At 42.2% G+C, this 15,558-nt stretch overlaps 1 protein-coding gene across 1 annotated transcript; it reads right to left on the bottom strand.

The window, feature by feature from the left end:
• Window positions 1-705: 705 nt before the first annotated feature.
• Window positions 706-15,131, bottom strand: LOC134572178 (UDP-N-acetylglucosamine transferase subunit ALG13 homolog). The gene is made up of 4 exons (XM_063430986.1): window positions 14,984-15,131; window positions 9,348-9,510; window positions 3,700-3,838; window positions 706-1,584 (listed from the first exon to the last, which is right to left on the bottom strand). The coding sequence occupies exons 1-4, from the start codon at window positions 15,065-15,067 to the stop codon at window positions 1,473-1,475; spliced, it is 498 nt and encodes a 165-aa protein (XP_063287056.1). The 5' UTR covers window positions 15,068-15,131; the 3' UTR covers window positions 706-1,472.
• Window positions 15,132-15,558: the final 427 nt, after the last annotated feature.

Here is a 15,558-nt window from a genome sequence, read left to right as displayed (position 1 = left end):
TACTACCTCTAGTAATATCCCAGTACATATTATGGCTGGGACAGTATAGTCATCTGCATATGCCATATATATCCCTCAACCTGAGAGGAAAATGAGACATGCATTAAAGTATTGGTTATGAAATGTCAACACGTATTCAGTGTAAACTGAAACTTTTTGCCCTCTTTTACAGGCCTACCCGAACATCGGTTCCGGCACACCACCATTGCTATAACTCTGCTTATTGTATACGACCACAAATATACTCACACATACATACATTAATTAATATTATCGTGAGCTCTGTGATATTCAAAGGAAATTACTGGAAGCCCTTACTGAGGGTCACTTCACTCATCTCAACTGCCCCAGTAACCTGCTACAACTTTAATGAGGCTAAAGGGACTTTCACATTCAGCCATTTTATTTTAAAATGTGTCATATCTGATCAGTCAGTATTGGTATGTTGATCTCTCCAGTGTGAGCAGATGTAACCCTGCTCACACCAAACCTGCAGGATATTCCATGCCAACTTAAAAGCTATAGTAAGACAGACAGATCATCCTACCTACATATTTACTAGGCCAGTTCAATTTATATTTTTGTTATTAAAATGTAGGCTTTCACAGATTCTAAACAAAAAATAAGACCATGAATATATATTTTTTTTTATTACCAAATTATTTACACATTGTTGATGGCATATCATAAAAATAAATTTAAACAAAGTTACCGTATATACTCGAGTATAAGCCGACCCGAATATTAGCCGAGGTACCTAATTTTACCACAAAAAAATGGGAAAACGTATTGACTCGAGTATAAGCCTAGGATGGGAAATGCAGCAGCTACTGGTAAAAGTAAAAATAAATGTTTTTCAATATTTATTTACAGTATGTGTATATAATGAATGCAGTGTGTGTGTTTGTATATAATGAATGCAGAGTGTGTGTACATAATGAATGCAATGTTTGTGTAGTGTGTGTATATAATTAATGCAGAGTGTGTGTTTGTGTGTATATGATGCAGAGTTTGTGTTGGTGTGTATATGATGCAGAGTGTGTGTAAACGGGGTGGGCATTTAATATTTTAATATTATTGTAATATTTAATTTTTTTACTTTTTTTATTTTGTCCCCCCTCCCTGCTTGTTACTTGGCCAGGAAGGGGGATATGTTAATCCCTGGTGGTCCAGTGGTATGGGCTGAGCAGTGGTTGGGCCGGCAGCAAGCTGTTACTTACCTTCCCAGCAGCTTCCTCCAGCTCCCCAGTGTAAATTTCACGGTTTGCGTGCCGCGCTGATCGTTGCCACGGGTTCTGACTGCCGCGGGTCTTGCGAGATTTACACTGGGGAGCTGCAGGAAAGTTAAGTAACAGCTTGCTGCCAGCGCCCCCAGAACCGCCGGGCTCATTACAAGTTGCCATAATATAGAGTATAAGCCGAGGGGGGCTTTTTCAGCACAAAAAATGAGTATATACGGTAATACATTTCTGCTATTTATACCCTATAACTTCATCTAAAAATGATGCAAATATTTCTGGATGTCCAGGTTTGTATGGCTTCAGAGCTGAAATGTCCATTGTTAGCAATGTATTCCCAAGGGTGCTAAAAAAAAAAAAAAAAAGTTATTAGAATATAAAATATAGAGTATATTTTCACAAATCTTACAAATCTCATTCTTTAACGCACTTGTTTAACAACTGACTCTATTCTGAATTGTATAATGCCAGTTTCTCAATTACAATAAAACTATGGCTGTAGTGGCAAGAAATTAAAAAGATAGAGGGTCACCCTAAGCACCGTAACACCTTTGCATTAGAAGATAGTGGTGTGTCTTGCAACTGGCATGAATGGTGCAGAAGGTTCTTCACAGCAATTTTTATAAGCAAGAGTGCCATCTAGTGGCCATATGTGGCTAGAGTCTCTGCCGATCTTTGTACTCAGCTTGGTTCACAAAACGGCGGCCTTAGCTGTACATAAACTGATAGCAGCCAAACCACTGTTTGTTTTTAGTTTATACATTTCCACTCATGTAATAATGGCACTGCTGCAGAAGGATACATTGGTTATTCCACAAACCTCTGCTAGGCAGGCATTTATGGGAAAATAACAGATTCCATAGACTTGAATGGGGGGTTCCTGGTTGGTTCGGTTAGTTTTTGAATATTGTGTTCCTTTCAAAGGAATACTTTTGGTTTGATTCAAACCTCCAATTCATTTAAATTAAGTTATAATGGGCACTGGAGTCCCAGGTGACATCTTACCTAACGGGATAAAAGTGTTTTCGGACGGTTTAACCCTGAAGCTCCTGTCCACACTGCTTCCTCACGGATCTGAACGACCTACCTTGGGTGCCAGTGGTAGTCTAGACCACCAGCTGCTACTCTCAGCATATTACTAGCTGACCATTTCAAGTAACAGTATGTGCTGTTGCTCACAATACTCCTGATGCTAAATCCAAATAAAAATAAATAAATAGGTCAGAGTAGCAAAGTTCACGAACCGTCAAGTAGTGAAAAATATCAGTGTGTACTACTAAAATAGTTTTTATGAAATGCAGACTGAGAACACTGGTGACGAGACTGCTGGAATCAGTTATAATATGGTCTTATTTCTAGCATAACCATACTACCAAGTGACACAAATGTTTGGCAGAGGGTTCATTTGCAACACTTTACTCCTACAATGAACACATTGCTGCTTCGGATACAAGGCAATGTTTGCATTGTAGGGTTAAATACACTAGTTATCACACTGACAGCCACTAGATGGTGCTTCTGCACCCACAACTGAGTCAGACTCTTTTCTTTGATGCTCAACATCTTCACACACTGCCTAAGGATGTTGAATGTCGCCTGACGCTTCTCACAGAGAAGTGTTGGATTCAGTGCTTCTCTATGAAAAGCATTTAATTGACTGAGCACAGCATTTGAAATGTATGAGCTTTTCATCCAAAATGCATATCTATGAGAAGCATTTGGTTGGACTTAAAGTCAGCAAGTAGGCATTTTTCTTAATGATGAGGAAGTAGGCATCATGGTGCTGCAATAACTGTGTCTTAGTGCTGGAAACAGTAAGTAAAGACAATTAGCACTACATATTTAAAGGACCACTATGGTGCCAGGAAAACAAACTCGTTTTCCTGGCACTATATAGTCCTTAGGTCCCCACACCCTCAGGGCCCCCCGTCCCGCTGGGCTGAAGGGGTTAAAACCCCTTCAGCCACTTACCTTAATTCAGCGCCGGGCTCCCTCTGCGCTGGTGACCTCTCCTCCCCCTCGGACGTCAGCTCCCGAGTGGAGCCGAATGCGCATGCAAACTGCCCATAGGAAAGCATTACTCAATGCTTTCCTATGGACTTTCTGCATGCTCAATGCGATTTTTGCATTGAGCGTCGGGGAAGCGTCTCTAGCGGCTGTCAGGAAGACAGCCACTAGAGGCTGGATTAACCCTCAGTGTAAACATAGCAGTTTCTCTGAAACTTCTATGTTTACAACTGCAGGGTTAAAACCTGGGGGACCTGGCACCCAGACCAATTCATTGAGCTGAAGTGGTCTGAGTGACTACAGTGGTACTTTAAAAAGAAAAAGAAGGGACAGAGTTCACTATAATAGCAGGGACCTTTTAAGTCCCCCCAAATATATTTAGTAGTTTCCCTTAACTTCCATACCTCTGATGGTTTAGAATTTGCTTATAAAATATATTGTATTAATAAGATACCTGCATGTGCAGTAGTAGAGATGTCCATCTTTATAAAGTTGTTTCGCTAGCTCAGTTTGATGATTGTCCATGAGATTTTCATTTACGACCGCAATGAGAGGTTTTCCTTCTCCAAGGGCTTCTAGGCAGCTTCCTGCACCTAAGATTTAAAAAAAAAAAAAAAATATATATATAACTTGAAAAGGGATGCACTCTCAGGTCTTTTACAAAAAAATATTATTTTAATCAAAATGTTTGTTTACATCTGATATGATGTATGTTTCGACCCGAATGATGATTCAGTATCCCCCCCCCCCCCCTCCCTTCTTACCACCTTTGGTGAAGGGGAGGGGGGAACAACACAGGTGGTGGTAAGTATGTAGGACAGGAGCCTGCAACTCTTGTCTTCCTGCGCGATGCTGTGTGGAGCGTTGCCATGGTAATGCGCGGCAATGCTCTACACAGCTCGCGGCAAGACAGGAGAGCTGCTTCCTAGATGCCTCCCCCCTGCTTCCGGTCCTGCCGAAAAGAAAGCAGAGTAGGAGTCTGACGTTTTGGGCAGGCAGGTGCCTACTCTGCATTGATGGCGAACCTATGGCCGCGTGCCCACAGAGAGGGCCCGGCGTGCCACGTGTGCCATAGGTTCGCCATCACTGGTATAGGGCCTACATATTGTGTGGAGTATGGGAGCGGAGCAAATATGCTTATTGGAAAAAAAATAAAAAATTATATATATATATATAATAGAAAATAATCTTGCACTCCATGAAATAAAAAGTTACTCGCCTGGTGCTTGTCAAGCAAAAATGTAGAAAATTGTAAAGATGATAGCACTCTCAGGACTCCAATATAAGATTTAACTTTTAATGATTCACAGGATAAAAGATCGACGTTTCAGTCTGCTATACACAGACTTTCATCAGGACTAATGTTAACAGTACAAATACACACTTATATACACATAAAAGAACAAGCAATTAACTTACCCACCACCGGAATTAACTCCCATTCACTGTCCAGCCGGACCGAAAAACGCGCGGATTCTGCCATGGGTCACGTGTGCGTACGTGACGTCATCACGTGACGTCGGCGTCATTACCACGTCACGTGATCGGCCGGGATTGCAGCCTCATTGGGAGAGTGTTGCTATGCGACCTCCGTGTCCATAGCAACATAAAAACAAATAAAACATAGCTGGAAAGCCTTCAAATATCATATTTCTAACGGGCATCCCCCAGGTAATCTGTACTGAGAATATTATATCTTACAGCATTAAACCGGATGTATACATTACAGCCCAATTGTGCAGACAAAGCATGCATACCCATGTAATTAGACCTACAGCACGAAACAGGCAACAAGATATAGCAGAAAGAAACAAACAAATAGATAATAAAATAGTAAGTGTAGCATAGACATCCAGATTAGTCATAGGAAGCACATATCTTGAGTATTATCAAAAAATAGATACTTACATAATTCTCCCAATAACACCCCTAAATATATATATATACCTATTCCTCAGGGAAAGTGCCCTTTCCGAAGTACAGGATAGCTCCTAGGTAAAAGATAACTAGTCAGAAAATATAGATGAGCGCCTATCACCCTAGGTGGATACACCCCCTAATATTATTAACGCCATATGTGCCAGAACACAAATGAAGACACAGTAACTACTGGAGCAAATATCCATAGGGAATAAACGTGATTCTACCGAATGCATAATAGATGTGTACACTTGTAAACGATACCCTCCTATAAAACAAGGAAGCAAAGTATCTCAGGATGCAGGGAAATGCTATAGTATCCAAAGTATCAAGGCATCGGGGAAGAGATGCATATCCTATAGTACGGAGGAGTTAGGATGTGTGCCTTTCCCCCAGGGTGGGCATCGTCATCCCAACTCCACCTCCTTAGGGTAAGAAGGTGCACATATATTACCAACGGGGATAATGGAATCAATAGTAGTCACAGGCGCTAAAGAGGAGGGCCCAGGAAGCCCCAAGTCCCCCCCAATTATCTGGCATAAATCACATAGACAAACAAGGCCTGGGGTGTCAGGGTAGAAATTATACAACAAAACGGACCCTCCCCACGCCTTCCAAATCATCACATGCTGAGTAATAGAGATGGTGCCATAACCCGTAGGGTGGGCATCAATCTCCCACAACAGACAGTGTCAGGATAAACGTATTCAAAAACAGAAAAGAGAAAGAAAGGATATGTCATCGAAAAGTATCTCATAAGAAGGCAGACAGTGAGTACTTTTCATTCAACCCATTAGGGTGGACAGTTTGGAGAGTCCTGATCCAATATAGTTCCCTTTGTAGGAGCATCTTTTTACGGTCACCACCCCTTCTAGGCATAGGAACATGGTCAATGGCCATCAGTTTCATAGATGGAAGAGTATGGCCTAATTCGAGGAAATGTTTGGCAACCGGTAGATCAGACTTCTTATCCCTATACGCCGTCCTGATGCTTGATCTGTGATTCCGTATCCTTTCTCTCAAGGGTAGATCGGTCTTTCCGATGTAAGTCAACCCACACGGGCACATAAGTCTATAGACCACAAAATCACTGGTGCAAGTCAGACGGTGCTGTATTCGATAGCTACTACCTGTGTGTGGATGGGTAAATGTTTTCCCGGGGATCATGTGTCCGCAGGTTACACAACCCAGGCAACGAAAACATCCCAGGTTCTGCGACATTGTATCCTTCAGATAGCAGTGTGTGGGGTCGGTCTTCACAAGTAAATCCTTCAGGTTTTTGTTTCTTTTATAGCAAATCATTGGAGGTTGTTTGAAAATGTCCGGTAGAGTGGTATCATTTTTCAATATTCTCCAGTTATCACAGATGATTTCCTTGAATTTTGATGATGCTGTGGTATAGGTAGTGGGAAAGACCAATCTCTTGGGCTTTGCTGTGGATGATGAAGGATCTACAGTTGTGAGGCACCTATTAAGTGCTTTCTGTAGCACATAGCTGCTATATCCCCGCTCCTGGAACTTATTCCACATATCCTTCAGTTGATCTTGAGCATTGTTGAAATCAGAATTATTGCGCAATACCCGGAGGAATTGTGAATATGGCAATGAATGTTTTAATGCTGTCGGGTGGAAGCTGTTAGCCTGTAATAGCGTGTTACGGTCTGTGGGTTTGGAGTATAGTGTATAGATTAGATTGGAGTCCTTACGTGTTACCCTGACATCCAAGAAATCAACTGTAAACTCATCCACCACCGCTGTAAGTTCTATATTGGACGTGCATAGATTGATCTGAGCAATCATCTGTTCCACTTCTATTACATCTCCTCTGACTAGCATAAAGATGTCGTCAATATACCGGACATACATTAGGATCCGTCCTTTATATGGTTCCAAAATATAGATGGTCTCAAAATTAAACATATAGCCATTTGCATACATGGGTGCCATTGCAGCACCCATGGATGTACCTGCAATCTGCCTATACCACTCAGATTCAAATCTGAAATAGTTTTGAGACAGCACGATGTCCAATATTTCCAATGTAAACTCTATTGGAGGACCACTGTAGTGTGCGGACACAGCTAAAATTGATCTCATTGCATCAATACCTTCTTGGTGCGGTATCACTGTGTATAAACTCTTTACATCACACGTCACTAGGACCATAGGTCCAGATGGTAACAGCGTGTCAGACAGTCGCTTGATGAAGCTCGGGGTGTCTTTAATACACGTCGGAAGGTGTTCTATAGTCTCCTTAAATAAGTGGTCCAACCACTTTGCCAATGGTTCCAATACGCCCCCTATTGCAGACACAATGGGGCGTCCGGGAGGTATCTCTTTATTCTTGTGCACTTTGGGCAGTGTATATAGCACTGGGGTTCTAGGTGTTGTTGATTGCAGGTACGTGAATAGTTCCACAGAAATTTAATTAGAATGAAGGCCTCGCATCAGACAGGTTTCAATCATACGGATAACCTGTTCTGTAGGATCTTTTTGTAACTTCAAATAGGTAGATTGATCCGAGAGCTGTCCCAGGATTTCGGAGCGGTAGTCAGAATAGTTTTGAATGACGATGCCGCCCCCCTTGTCGCCACGTGACCCATGGCAGAATCCGCGCGTTTTTCGGTCCGGCTGGACAGTGAATGGGAGTTAATTCCGGTGGTGGGTAAGTTAATTGCTTGTTCTTTTATGTGTATATAAGTGTGTATTTGTACTGTTAACATTAGTCCTGATGAAAGTCTGTGTATAGCAGACTGAAACGTCGATCTTTTATCCTGTGAATCATTAAAAGTTAAATCTTATATTGGAGTCCTGAGAGTGCTATCATCTTTACAATTTTCTATAATATATATATATATATATATGCAGAGTTTACTCATCTCACAAGCTCCACGGAGCATTGCCATGGTAACCTGCGGCAATGCTCTGAATTGTGTAGCTTGCGGTAGGAACGTTCAGGCTCCCGGGTGTTCCTCTCCCCACACTCTCCTGCAGCGCATAGTCTGTGGGCAGTGAAGGCACACAGCAAGGCCGGCACTTCAATACCGCCGACTCTGCATGTGCTGGAAAGGGAGATCCTTTGATCTCCCCTGTGGGCCTCAGCCCAAGGATAGCCCACCTGGAATTTCCCTGGTCTGCCCAATGGCCAGTCCAGGCCTACATGGGGGACATAGAATAAATTCTAGATTTTGTTTTGGTTCAGCACTTGGACAAATCACCTCAGTCCTTAAAGGGACATTATATTGTTAGGAAAGCATATGTATACCCCACACTATAGTGCTCGAGTAGCTGTTGCAGTGAAAAACATTTTGCGACACCGGACTCACCGTAACTGACCCCATCTATCTTGATGATCAATCCAATGAGAAGCTATTGCACATGCGCGGAAAAAAAGGCTACTCCAAACAGCACCTCCTCATGAATGCATTGAATCAATGGTAATCTATAAGGAACATTCAGCATCTCCATGTAGGGAGACGCTAAACGTAGGTGCTGCACACTTAACTGGGAAGCACCTCTAGTGGCCTTCTGAGTGACTGAAAAGGCAGCATTTACATTGAAAAGCCTACAGGGACAGGCTGTAAACACCAGAACAACTACATTGAACCGTAGTGGTTCTGGTGACTATAGTGTCCTTTTAGGGGTTAAACATATAACATGGAGAACAAAAAAAAATATTTTTGAATTGTAGATATCAAAGAAATCACCATTGCCACATTTTGACAAAATACCAGGCCCTATATCAGGAATAGGCAACCTTCGGCACTGCAGATGTTTTGGACTACACCTCCCATGATGCTTTGCCAACATTATGGCTGTGAGAGCATTGTGGGAGATGTAGTCAGCAATATCTGGAGTGACGAAGGTTGCCTATTCCTGCCCTATATAATACAAAGTATTTTTTTAACATATGTCTTCTGATTGTTTTGGAATTAAAATAAGTGAAAAGCAATATTTACAGGTCTGTCATAAAGATTTAAATGCATCAAGATTGGTCCGCTTTCCACTGCCCTATTTGTATCCCTACAATGCTATAAGTAGCTTTAAGGGGACATCACAACCATTTGGATTGCACCGTGTGCTGAGGGTTTTGTCTTTAATATTTTATATGCAAAGCTTTACCTATTTAAATGGAATGTAGAAAAACCTACAAGCAACGTACCCCACTAAGCAATTACTCACCAGCATGACTTATGACTAAATCCGCTTTCTTGAGGTCTTCCGCAAGTGATGGTTTATATCTGAACACGTCCACTGTAAACTTATTAGTACTATAAGGTTTGGGGTTTACGGTCCCCCTGCCAATCTGAAGATCCAATCTATTGTAGCCAAGGCCTTTGAGAATCTGTAAAGAATAAATATATAATATATATTATAGTCATTATATCCAGGAGGCATTGCTAGCTAGCATTGCTGTCCTGGGGCATGAGCCCAAAGGAAAGCTCAATGACCCTTACAAGAGGTGGACATATGTTATGGATAAAGCTGTAGTAGTTACCATTACACACAAAACAGTGCCAGATCCTTGGGAACTACATTTCTGATAATGCTTAAAGTGCTGTTGATTAGGTTGGGAAATGTTTAACAGCATCAAGTGTTTATCAGTATCCAGCCAAGGCTTCCCATAGAAGATAGCTGTATGTCTTGCAACTGGCATTAACTGACAAGAGCTAAACAGTGCTCACTAATCACGAGTCTAAGCCAGTACATACCAATACCATTAGACTGTGAGCCTATAGGGGAGTTGTGAGGACGAATCCATCCTAGCAAATTTAGTGAGGGTAGGAAAGGAGTAACATCCACCCAGTTATGATAGTTTAGCCTTTAACTCCTTAGTGACCAGACCGTATTTCAATTTTCTTACTGTTAAGGACCAGGCCTCTTTTTAAATTTCTGCAGTGTTTGTGTTCAGCTATACCCACACATTTTATATACCGTTTTTCTTGCCATTAAATGGTCATTCTAAAGATACCATTATTTTCATCATATCATATAATTTGCTATAAAAAAGTGAAAAAAGGCACTTTTGATAACTTTGACCACTAAAATCTGTTATGCATCTACAACTGCCAAAAAAACACCCATGCTACATAGTTTCTAAATTTTGTCCTGATTTTAGAAATATAAGGTTTTTTTTTGCAAGTTATAGGGCAATAAGTACAAGTAGCACTTTGCCATTTCCAAACCATTTTTTCCCCCAAAAATAACACAAGTTACATTGTAATCCCTGAATAACCCTTCACATGTATATTTTTTTAAAAGAAGACAACCTAAGGTATTAAACGTGGGGTATTTTGACTCTTTCCATGCAACCATTTTACCACCAATCTATGCCAAATTAAAAAAATAACTGGTGATTTGTTTGACACACATAGCAATTTAAGAATACATGTACTGAGAACATTAAGGGTTAATGCCAAAGAACAGCCCAATATGTGTTTAGAAACATCTCCTGAGTACAGTGATTTACCTTTGTTGGGTTGTTTGGGGGGGGGGGGGGGGTGCAATGCCAAACTTCTGACGTGTTTTTCAAATTTGACATATCTTCTTTGCCCATTTTCTTTTTGGGGGGCCTTTTTAGATATCCCAATTTATTTTCTTGCCATGAGCGTGCATATATTTGAAAAGTTGATACCCCACAGTATTGTATATGGAGTGTTTTGATGCCTTTAATGCAATCGTTTTAGTCAAAAAAATAGAAAATGTGTGGTGGTAATTTTTAAATTTACATTTTTTACACACACACACACACACACACACACACACACTTGTATGTGATTTATGGGAAGCCTGTTGTTGGTTATTGCAAGAAAACACTCCAGGTTGTTTTCTGCAAGGCCTCCTGAGTACACCCATGCCCCCCATGCATAGGTTTGCCAGGATCTTGGGAAGGTTCAGTTACAATTGTATGACATGTAATTTGAGTTGAAATTGAGATTATTTCTTCTGATACGCCTATATTTTTCGCTTGGGGCTTATCACGTACCCCAGTTTTATTTATTGCCATGAAAGTGTATATATTTGAAACATAAACACCCCGGGGTATTGTATATGGAGTGCTTTGATATACATATACACACACCCACACACCTCCCCCCCCCCCTTTAAGGGAGCCTGTTGGTTATTGCAAGAAAACACTCCAGGTTGTTTTCTGCAAGGCCTCGTGAGTACCCCCCATACGTAGGATAAATGTAACCATTTAAAAAAAAAAAATGGACCAGTGTGTGGTATCGTTTGAAGCAGTCCTCAATGCAGGGTCCAGGCTGTCCAGGCTGTCCAGGGCAATCAGGACAGTTATACACGTATAATTTCTCTGCCCCCTCTTAAAACAGACTCTGCATCTTTTTGGGGGATTCTGCTTTGCCGCAGTAGGGGGGGGAAATTTTAAAAATAAAATGTGTAGCCCAAACTCTGCACTCTCCCATGACCGCCCGGGGAGTAGGTGCATCACGGTACAAAATCCCCAAAATGATCTGGATCTGAAACAGTAACAAAGTCAGTTGCATTCCGGGGTTTGCTTTTGTGCACAACAAAAAAGCATCGTGGGTTGCAATCTACATTAAGTAGTTTGCAACCTTTTATTTTTTTACCAGGCCCTTGTCTTCCGTATAATTAGGTAGGGCTGCAGCAGCTGATCTGCCAGATCAACCCCACCCATAAGCTGGTTATAGGCCTTGATGCACACTGGCCTCCTTGTGCTCTCAGCTCTCCAACATTCCTCTCAGTGTTGATGGTGGTAAAAAGATACACACCCTTCTTGTCTCTGTACTTAACTGCCAACAGCTCCTCTTGGCGCAGAGCTGAGGGCTCCCCCCTTCGTAGCTGGGTGCCTGCAAGTTGTCCTGGGAAACCTGCATGTTTTTTTTTTGTTTTTTTTATTATTGTACCACAAGCTACTGTATCAAAACAATTAAACAGACCACTGCTTGACTCTCAACACGGAGCTCTGTCTCGTTCTTGGGGGGGGATTTACTGTATGCTGTTAGAGACTGATTGCCAGGAGTGTAAACTGATTGTCTGCATTTCCTGTTCGTCTGCTAGCAGCTATTTGTGAGGTTCCAGTTCGTGAGTTTGGAGTGCTACTTGGTATCCTGTTCGGGAGTTTGGTGTTCTGCAGTAGCTGTGCCTGTATATCTGGAAGGGGAAGATCTACTAAACGGTGGTTTAACCCTTTTATGCCTGGGGGTGCCGTAACAATTGGTGGCAAGCGGCGGGATCTTCTTCACGCGCTGTTTAGTGATGCCGGGGCGGAGTGACATCATACCCCGGCTCCTGACATCACAGCAGGGCACGTGAGGGAGCAGAGCAAAAAGAACAGGAAGATTACAACTCCCTCGCCACTTGCATTTCCCCACTTCTGCTGAAAAGGGTTAACAAACACCAAAGTGCCAGGACAAAATTCCTAGTCACCATGACGACCTGGGATTTGTCGAGCCCTGTTTTAGTGCAGTGGCTTACTACCATAGATCTGGGAAATTCAGGTTTGATTCACTATCAGACCACCTTGTGACGAGAGCAATCTCGCCACATTGCATTGGAGAAGCCTGGTTGCCCGCCTGCTGCCTTTGGACTATGGCCCTGGGAGATTGGGCCGTTTAAAAACAGTATTCGGCCATACGTGAGTGTATGTCACTCATTCTGGCCCTTTAAATACTGTGAGGAAGGATTGACACTTTTTATATGGCACTTCGGATGCAGCCAAAGTGCCGAAGTTGTCTAAGTGGCCGCCATTCGACAAAGGAACACGTGGCGGCAGCCATTTTAATTTAGTCGAACGCGGTCAGCGGTGTATGCTAAAGAATCTGTGGAACTAAAATCGGCTATGCAAATACACTAGCACCGCTGACCCTTACCGTCGCCTCCACTTCGACATTTCGGTAAAAGTCAAAGTACGTTCGACAATTCGAACATCCTGTTTTAATGTGTTATTTGCACGAACTGACCTGTTCGTGCCTTCGAATGGGACTTAGACGTTTTTCTACAGGAAAGTCATAAAGGACTTCCGGCTATCTTTTTATCCACTGGGGGGATTTGTATGATTTTGAGAGTGTTTATGTTTAAAGTATGCTGAGTTTAAATATGTAATTTTTATGAAGATTGGAATTATGGTTTTAAAGTTACAGGATATGTGGAAAAACTGTATTTTTACTGTCTGTGATAATTATGTTAAACCATTGTGTAACATCGTATCACAGGCAGAGGGGAGGATTTTCTTGGGGGAATTTACTGTATGCTGTTAGAGACTGATTGCCAGGAGTGTAAGCTGATTGTCTGCTTTTCCTGTTCGTCTGCTAGCAGCTATTTGTAAGGGTTCCAGTTCGTGAGTTTGGAGTGCTACTTGGTATCCTGTTCGGGAGTTTGGTGTTCTGCAGTAGCTGTGCCTGTATATCTGGAAGGGGAAGATCTACTAAACGGCGGTTTAACCCTTTTATGCCTGGGGGTGGAACTAAAATCGGCGGAACTAAAATTCGCCTGGGGGTGCCGTAACACACCTCACTTACTGTTGTGTACAGCCAAGATACATTTACTTACTATTCACTTACCACCTAAATAGACTGTAAACTCGTTTGAGCAGGGCCTTCTTCACCTCGTCTCTAATAATATCATTAAATCACTTTCTTTTTTACTATTACTTTGTCAGATAATCCATTTATATCATTATAAAGCATGGCAGGATATGCTAGCACTATATAAATTTAAATAATACTGAACATATTTAAAGAAGTTCCTTAGCAATGCCCCTCCATGTTCCAATCAAATGCTTCTCATAGAAAAGGGTTTGTTTGATAGGACCATTTGACTAACTCAAAGTGCATGTTGGGCAATTTTTTAAAAAATTTTGGCATGCTGCGGTCAAGTGGCTCAGCTGCGACAGGAAGGACAAGGCCAAGGCAGGTAGAATGTGGTCTGCACCTCTGCCAGTAATCGCTCCCTCACAGTCCCAGCACTCGCTGAGTGACCGCAAAGCTGCCAGTATTCCAAGTCTGTGCTCAGACTGACTAAATGCCAGAACTGTGAATGGCTATTACTATAACTGCTAATTACGCCTGTTGCTAGCATGTAGTGATTGCGGACGACAAGACCTTTTTAGCAGTGTGGAACAGAGATCTGGGCTGCCAAAGTTACTTATGCCAGGGGAGTAACTATCCCCCATCACACAAGAGCAAATATCTCAGCTTGAGCAGAGTTATAAGCAGAAACACAGTACACACAGACTCCTACTACCATGACCACTTATTAAAGCAGAACTGGTAATGGTAGTTGAAGAAACCCCTTAACCTTCGATCCCCAGGGGTTTTGAACCACAGTCGGGAACATACCCCGTCCCTGCAGACAGATAAGCAGGACAGGCTACAAAAAAAAACAAAAAAAAAAAAACACAAACACACCCCTCCTCCCCTCTAGGCAGGGGCCTCACATTATGTGGTTCAGCACACACATACAACACACAGCCAGCACAGACACACAAACATTAACCTCATGCAGCCAGCATTCACAGACACATCACAGGGCAGAGGTTGAGCCAGTATGCCCAGGGCTGTCCCATACCAGCACCCCAGCCCTTTTATATGTCTCATATTCCCTTTGCCCAAAAGCCCCTCCATGTGTCTCATTTTCTCCTCCCCAGCCCCTCCATGTGTGTGTGAATATATTATCTATAATGCTCGTTTGTGTACATTCCGCATATTGCAGTGCATGAGCCATGCCATAGGTGTTAGCTATGTATCAGAGTTGGAATGACTGTCAGCCTGCAGATACACACAGATAACACACTAACAGAGTCACACAGCAGGAAGGCTGGCTGTGTCAGCGCTTACCGTGATGTTCTCCTCTGCAGTCACACAGTCGATCAGTTGGTCGAAGCTCGTTGTGCCCACGGTAACAAACACACGCTTCGCCATCCTGTAAACCGCGGCCACATACTGTGACAGCTACTGCCACACTTCTACTTCCTAATGAAACGAAACCCAGCTCCCTATTGGTCGGCAGAGCCTCAGCGTTTAACCAGCCGCCAAAGAGCTATTTGTGCGCCCTCATGTGGCCCTGTGAGAGTGCATCAATCCTTTTTAATTATGTTTTGGTAAAAATGTTATGTATTAGTAATAACGATATTTAATGGCTTTGGTGTGAACATAAAGGTGGACGTGTCTTTCAAATATGACATATTACAATTATGTGGAAAATAGCATGTTCTGTTTCAATGTCAGTATGTTCCCAGATATGTAGATTCAATGTTATACTTCAGGATGTAAAAGGATGTTAAAGCAAAATGTATTAAGAGTAGAACCGGGCAACGTTCTAAGTGTGGCTCAGTCACCATGGAAACCAATGAATTGTTCCTGCTCATTGTCTCTCTTTTAGAATTGGTCCCCAGCATTACCATTTACACATA

The sequence above is a fragment of the Pelobates fuscus genome, chromosome 9 (genome assembly GCF_036172605.1).
Source record: "Pelobates fuscus isolate aPelFus1 chromosome 9, aPelFus1.pri, whole genome shotgun sequence".
Classification (NCBI taxonomy): Eukaryota; Metazoa; Chordata; class Amphibia; order Anura; family Pelobatidae; genus Pelobates; species Pelobates fuscus.
Note: the sequence above shows the minus strand (reverse complement) of the source record. Positions and strands in the feature narration are given on the sequence as shown.